Raw genomic sequence first — 7,677 nt, forward strand, 5'->3', positions numbered from 1 at the left:
CCCGCTGCCACAGGAGCCCAGGGCGGGGAAAAAGCCGTTTCCTGGCGTTCCCCACAGACATGGGAACTTTCAGGGCATGCTGCTCCACCAGCCTCGCCAGGGAACTGCAGCCGTTCGAAACGTACTGCTCACTCGAGCCACCAGCAAGGGGTTGCAGTGGGGATGCGACAGTCCTGCCGCTGCCAGCACCCATCTCCTGGTGCTCCCACCCACCCAGCTGGGCTGGCACCACATGGGACCCGCTGCAGGGACACTTCTGCCTGCTTTATTTTGGCACCCAGAAAGCCGAGTTGCCAGAGTGACTGAGTCAGCGGCGGCAAGTCAGCGGAAAGCTGCCTTTCTGCTGGGAGGGGTGAAGGAGAGTTGGGCGCCGTCCGCTTCGTCAGGGCGATTTGCTCTATCAGAGGAGCTGCCCTGGGAATGACTTACTGTAACTTGCCCTGTGCCTCGGCAGCTCCGGGCTGAATCACCACCTGGGCTGGCCTCAGAGATGGGACCACTTTCAAGGAGCCGCCCAGCACGAAGCAGGGCCATTTCCAGGACATTGCATATTCCTGTCGTCAGAGGTGCAGGCAGGGACAAGGAGAAAGGGAGAGGGAAGAGTTGCTTGCTCAGGAAGCCCAGAACATCTCTTTGCTCCCTGTCTGTGTGGAGGTAAGTGTGAGAGCAGCTCCTCGCAGACCAGGAGAGGCAGTACCATGCGAAGATGCCCTCGCACGTGGGACCATTTCTGTACCAGCACAGCCTCTCCTTCCAGAGTTCCTGCAGGAAACTGTGTTAAATCCAGGCAGTTCCTCAGGTCTAAGCATGTGCAGCTAACGGGAAGGGATCCTCAGCCCTTCCCATGCCTGACAGATGAAATTGCAGCTGGAGGGAGCAAGTGGTGACCACAGGAGATGATGCTGCTGCTCAGGGACAGCTCCTCTGGGGACAGAGGAATTAGGGCAACTCACCCACACTAGAAAGAGGCACATGATAAAAAAGCACCAAAAAAAAAAAAAACAAATGAGACAATTAGAAAAGGATCTACAAACTCAGTGACAAAATGTTCACCCAGGCCATTACAAACCCCACTGGATGTCTTCACAGCCGGATCCTGACTTTGCCTCCATTCCTGTCCCGCTCACAGGGCTCACACTGACCCGGCTGTCGCTAACACAACTCCCAACCCCTCTTCTGCATCACCCCAGCGTGTTGTATAAACACTGCAGGCAAAAGGGCGTTAACATCGGTCATCTGCAAACTGCTACAGACAGTGGAAATTTTTAAACTATGTTGGGTTTTGGGATCCAGATATTCTCATCCGTGAGCCCTCAGAACACCTCATGGCTGCTCACAGGCTCGTGATGCTCAGCCTGAGTGAAGCATCTCTGTGGCATCATGTTGGAGAGGAGCTGCCCCGCACTCAGCTCTGGCACCGTGGGCAGAGGAACCTCTGAGCTTCACAGCTTTGCCTTGGAAAACACACAAGTTCCTTCAGTGTTTTGGGCTTTTCTGCAATAAGTTGCTCATGAAGAAATTTTACAACCTCCTGGGGAAGACAATTTTTAAAAAAATCCTGAAAAAATAATTTCCAAGAGGAAGTTTAGTGTCCAGACAAACCCAGCCTTAATGATGCTTTGTTTCCTGCTGCTGGCGGTGGAAGGAACTCTGGAGCGGTAAGGAGGTCGAGGCTTGAAAGAAAACAAAAGGTAAAGAGCAGAACTGGAATATTTTCCGACTCTGGAACGATGCCGAGGTTCGCGGCTGACACATGTTTTCCATCTCTGCGGCTCAAGAAAGGTTTTAGTCTTAACTGCCCTCTCGGGTTTTCAGTCAAGATTTGTCACTAATTAAAGCGGACAGTGGCTGGCATTGCCCTGAGAGCCATGAATTCAAAGCGAAGATAGTCACAGATTGGTTTTCCCGAGTAAAGCCCTGGGAATAACAGGAAGGAAAACACAGCTCAGGGATCCAAGAGCAATTTCTGCCTCGTGAACTCTCAGTGTTGTGGCATGTGAGCTCAGCACAGTTGTTAGTGGGACTTATTCTTCGAGCATCCCTGCAAGGTAAGGAGGTACTTCTGCTATAGCCAGTGAAAACATGGGCTGGGGTGGATTAATGTAGACCTGTACCTTCAACAAGACCACGGGGCCAATGGAACAGGCAAGGACTGGCCAATTTAGGGTTCAGGTCACAAGCTCAGCGTGGAGAAAACCTCTTATTCCAGCCTCCAGGCCAACTTGCTTTGCCTTCTTGCTTTATATTCTATGTGTGCAGAGCAAGTAAGGTGCTTTTGCAGATGTCAGTGGGATTTCTTGTCACCTCTGCTGCCCAGATGTGTTACTTCATATCAAAGCATTCAAATTCTTCAGGTATGCAGAATGGTTAGAGAGCTTTACATGAGCAAATGTGCCTCATGCACAAGCTCTCTACCTTGAGCTATAAGATTAAACTCAGTCATGAACCAAAAAAAGATATCAATCAATCAAGGTGTTCTCTCCAGCTTTAACAGTGTCGAGAAAATATATCTAAATAAGAAGTTGCACACAAGAAAAAAGAATCACATAACTGAACTCCCTGAACTGGAACTAAGGTTTCTGCCCTTCCCCAGCAGAGGTTTGTGGAATCTCTAAAGCCCTGATGGGTGGAGTTTGGCCTTTTTTTTTTTTGCTGGCAGACACTGGGAGTGCCAGTGTCACTGGAAAACCAGCACTTTTGATGCAGGTTATTCATAGCAGGTTAAAAAATGTGTAAATAAAAAACTTGATGGATTATGGTTCAGTCAGGCTTCTTCCAAGGTCAGCGCAGAGCAAAACCACGTTATTCAATGACTGTTCTGCCTTGGGCTGAGCACAGTAAACCTCAGCATCCCTGGTTTGGGCACTGCATCCTCACCAGCAGCCGTTGGAGGGTTCACTTTGCCAGCTCCAGTTCAAAAGACAGACACAGCCTTTCCAAGGGGCTGAACAAGGGGAGTGTCTGAAGCTAATGCGAGGAGACGGGTGTTTCCACTTGCTTTTCCTGCCTGTTCTGGGCCAGGCAGAAATACCAGCACAAACAATCCCTTTTGGTAGTATTTTAATATTGTTTTTCTTCTCAGAAATTCAGAGGGGAAGAAAAGGAACAGAAAAAGCAAACAGGCTTTTGAAACCCTGGCTAAAGGGTGGTTTCAAAGAAACCTTTCATTACATTTAACCAGCTCTCCAACAATAACAACTATTCTAACGTTACAATGAACACAACCACCAGCCATCCTCATCACCAAAACTCACCGAAATAAACTGCCTTTCCCGCAGGTCCAGACGTCTCATTTCACCACTCATAAATTTCCATTTTATTTGACAAAATATTACCCAGGAGATAGAGCTGCCCATTTCACACCTGCAGAATTTCTTCTTTACCAGCAGGTTAAATTCACATGTGGTTGTTGGGTTTCATCCTGGTTCCACTTGCAGAGGCTGGGGGCCGAGCTGTGCTTTGTGGCTTTGGAGTACGAAGGCTTGAAAGTATAATGGGAAGAGCAAAAATTTATCTTGAGATTTGCTATTGCAACCAAACAGGCTGTGTGCTCAGCCTGGTGGTGAGCTTTCTGCTTCGCAGGCAGTGTCAGAAGCATCAAAACAAATTACCTTTTTCTACACCTCACCGCAAGTTTTCAACTGAAAAAACTCATCAGTTTCAAACTCATCAGTTGTCAATCAACTGTTTGAAAATGAACCCAAGCCAAAGCAAAGATGCTGAACAGAAAAAAACAGGTTTGAGAGATGGAGGGCTGAGACCAGGTGAAATATTTACAGACTGCAAAGTTTCCAAAGACAGGAGAGCACTTTTCCTCGTAGCCATTAAGATGTCTGCATATCTGACATCATCTCTGGGTTGTTCTACCTGACAGGATAAAGAAGGTTTCTGCATCGAACCAGGTTGCAATTTGCAGGTTCCCAGTAAAGAAGACAATAATTTCTACTTCCAGTTTTAATACGTTGCTTTCCGGATGCTCCAGTCCATCTCTAGAGAGGTGTCACGAAAGATAACCAAGGAGAAACGCACGCAGGTTTGCAGCCTCGGGGCATTCAGTGGGGAGCTAATGCATCATCTCAGACGCTAAGGGGTGCGTGGGATGGCAGTGGGAAGGAGGGTGGATGTCCTCTCCCGAGGGGAGCTGGATGATGTGCGGGAGAGGCAGCCTTCCAGCCCATGCTCTGGTGAGTCATGGCCACAGCACAGCAAAGCCCAGTTTGCTGTTTGCTCTCTTCTGAAGGAAAACCTGGGCAGCTGAAATCAAACCATCATTGCCACATTGGACAAAATGAGGTCACAATCATTATCCTTAACGGAAAAAACCCCAAAACAACAGCTAAAATCAACCTCTCACTTCATCTCACAGCTCTTAAATTCTGAGCTTCATCCTTTTTGTGTATATATATGTGAGGTGTCAGGTTTGACTTCACCACTACCATGAGAGTTCCATTTGCTTCTCCTCTGAAATCTGGCTTAAATCATTCCTTTCCCCAGATTCACATGATCTCATTCCAAGGAAATCTCTACCAGGTTTGTTTCTTTCCCTGCTGCACCCTTGATGTCTCTGTTTTGAGGGTTTCCCTCACCTGATGTCTGGTTTTGAGCTGGATGTCTTTCAAACATGAGCCCACACTGCTGACTTCATCACTCTTGCCTTGCAGTCCTCTCAGACTCCTCTCTCTCCACCTCTTCCCTATTTTACTACTTCTCCTGTCCTCTCTCACCTGTTAGGAGCAGACAGAGAAGCTGAAATTGTTTATTCAATGCAGTATCAAGGTTTCACCTAACCACAGATGCTGCAACCAAATACACGTTTCTGCCACGTTGTGAACTTCCTTCATTAACTTTCGAAGGAAAATGTGTTGTGGGGTGTCAGCTCCAGGACACCCTGGACTGACCAGGCTGCTGCACCGTTTGCTTCATTTTTTTTTTCCCCAAACGTGCTTTCTAGCCAATAACATGAGTAATTGTTCTTCATGAATCATGCAAGTGGCCACGATTTCTTCAATGGGTGCTTGGATTACTGTAATGTGAAATGAGCACAACCTGAACGCTGGTTTTCCAGCCAGACATACTTTTTTCCTTAAGTCACTTCTAAAAATAGGAGTCATTGATCTTCAGGAGAATAATGGCCTATAAAAATGTAAAGTAATTTCTTCATATTTATGAATCTTTTCCCTTCCACCTGTAATGAACGACCCTTTTAATGAACGTCCTTTCTCCTCCATGAGGGTATTATGAGCAAGCCTGTCCTCCGGTTTTAATATTCTGCTAATGTAATCAAACGCCCTGTACTTTATCCCCAGGGCATTGACTACCCACACTCCTCAGAAGGGCTAAATAACTTTTAGTCCCGAGGATGATATGTTGGCCCCGATTGCCTGGGACTCCCAGTGAAGATGGGATCTTCTTTAGACCAATACGTATATGCACAAACTTTAATCACTGTAGAGAGGACCCCAAATGCTCTCTGCAGAGCGAACTTTCTGTTCCAGTCACGGATGGGCTGGTTACTCATGCCCTGCTGTCCATTTAGAGCTGCATTGCATTCCTGTCCCTGTTTGGCAGCACAAAGAGGCTTAAGAAAAGAATGAAAATTAAAATGAACTTAATGAAAACGAAATCCAGGCCCTCAACACTGATAGGAAAGGAACATTAGTCCCACCTCAGACTTGAACCTACAATGAGGTTCAATTATGAATAGGAAGATCATTTCAAGTTATGACAGATTTTATGAAAGAACTTCCACTGCTCTCAGAAGAAAAGTTATTATGTCACTGCTAATAAGTATTTGTCGGGTTTCCAGGAATCTGGATTACATCAAGTAATAGGTGTGAATGACAGTTCTTTGGGGCAGGTAAGAAGTAGAAAAAGCATCTCCCAAGAATGCTGGTGCAATCCAAGTACCTTGCTCCATACTGACTTTTTTTTTCCCCTCAGTTGGTCCATTTTGTGCCCAGTGAAGCCTTTGTCAAGCTCCAAGGCAGGATTCCTTCCTTCCCTCCCTCCAGAGACGTAACCTGTGTTCTCTGAGCTATTTCCAAAAGCCATGACATGTAGCTGCTACCTTCCCTACCTACTCCAGGAACTAAAGCTGGTAGCAGAGGAGCTGTAAAAGCTGTTCCCAGCCTGAGGTCAACAAGAGTCCATCTGACTAACTGCACTTTGGATAGGGTCCAGAAAGGCATTGGTCCAAAATTTGCCTGATATGAAACACCACTGCAATCAGTAGAATGACACTAATTAGACATGTATGAGGAGGCAGTTGCCTATCCCCAGCTCCAACCCCTCTCTAGGAAGGAGCTAGAGAAAACTCACTGCCTTTGCACCACCTGAAACATCTCCTCTCTGCTCCCTTCATGCAGCATTCAGGGCCTCTGGAGCTTGCCAGCAGCAGATGAAAATGTAAGAGATGATCTCAAAAACCAGTGTTTGTGCAGAGCAAATCCCCATTCAGTCTGTTTGTTGCAGCTCTGTGGCTTTCCATTCTGCACACCGGCAAATGAAAATGGAACATGCACACAGAAGTCTGGCTAGGAAGAGCACATGGGTACGGGCAAAGCCACAGACTGCTTGGAAAGATGTTTCCAGGAAGAAGCTGCAAGAGACTAAAGAGGCAAAAGCTTTAGATTTCATTTAGTTTCATTCCCCTTCAGGATTTCCTCAAGGATCAGGCTCTATAAAGTTTCATTTTCTTAATCTAATTAATTTTTCAGGATGGCAATACAATAAACAGAACAGCACTTTGTGTCTTTCACCCAACACCTTTGGCAAGAGGTGTTCCAGCAGCAGCCAGGCAGCAAGTGTGCCTGGAGCAGAGCTTGCTGTGACACCTTTAAGCATCTCGGCCTTTGTTTCCAATATTAGCAGGTTTTGATTTGGTCTTTTTTTTTTTTTACTTTTGTTTACCTGGTGCCTCTTGTCAGATATTTCAGCCACAGGTAATGAGACAGCAACTGCCTTTTCCATTGGTTGTAAACAGTACGTGGTGAGGGCATCCTTCCTACCTGGAGTCTCCTGGAGCCACTACAAGATAAGCTAATAATTAATCGGGAGAATTGCACCTTGTGGTAACACTAACAGATGGCCCATCAGAAGCTCTGATTTGAATCACCATCTTAATCACTTCTGTTTCTTCACTCGGTCCAGCTGGCTCTGCTGAAGATGAGTGCTGTGTTTCTCCTGCTCCTCGTGTCCACTGTGAACATCGGTGCTGAGCTGGAGAAGGGTCTGCCGAGACGGGAACCGCGGCGCCTCTCGTGTGTGCGATGCTGTGGGCCTTCAGAGCAGCCCGTCTCCATCATCTCCTCACGATACACAAGGATGAGCAGTGACCCTGCCTACTCGGTACCCAAAGTCCAGCCCACTATAGATATCACCATCCTCAAAGGTGGGTAAGGCTGACTACCATGATAACACCCTTTATCTCACTTGGTCACCCTCATTCTGCAAGCTGTGCTCCTCCCTGCTCTGAGAAACTCATCCGCTTTTACCCAAAAGATGGTCAAGGGGTGACATGGCACAGAGTATAAACATGTACCAGTGAGAAGAGCTGGCAAAAGGCTCTAATCCTTCAAAAACCAGAATCGCTGGAAGCTCAGGTCACACTAAAAACCAGATGTAGATGCTATCACAGAACTACCAAACAGAGTTAGAATCCAGGAAAGACACTCACTC

The 7,677-nt window shown here is 46.9% G+C and overlaps 1 protein-coding gene across 1 annotated transcript in view; it reads left to right on the plus strand.

Annotated features, from left to right (window-relative positions):
* The window catches only part of LOC104490913 (complement C1q tumor necrosis factor-related protein 1-like), a 9,576-nt gene that overhangs the window by 817 nt on the left and 1,082 nt on the right, over positions 1-7,677 (plus strand). The window contains exon 2 of the mRNA XM_010133267.1: positions 7,150-7,390. Within this exon, the coding sequence (XP_010131569.1) occupies positions 7,165-7,390 (226 nt within the window). The 5' untranslated portion in view covers positions 7,150-7,164. The remainder of the gene's footprint in view (positions 1-7,149; positions 7,391-7,677) is intronic.

Source organism: Buceros rhinoceros, unplaced genomic scaffold (assembly GCF_000710305.1).
Source record: "Buceros rhinoceros silvestris isolate BGI_N320 unplaced genomic scaffold, ASM71030v1 scaffold8283, whole genome shotgun sequence".
NCBI lineage: Eukaryota > Metazoa > Chordata > Aves > Bucerotiformes > Bucerotidae > Buceros > Buceros rhinoceros.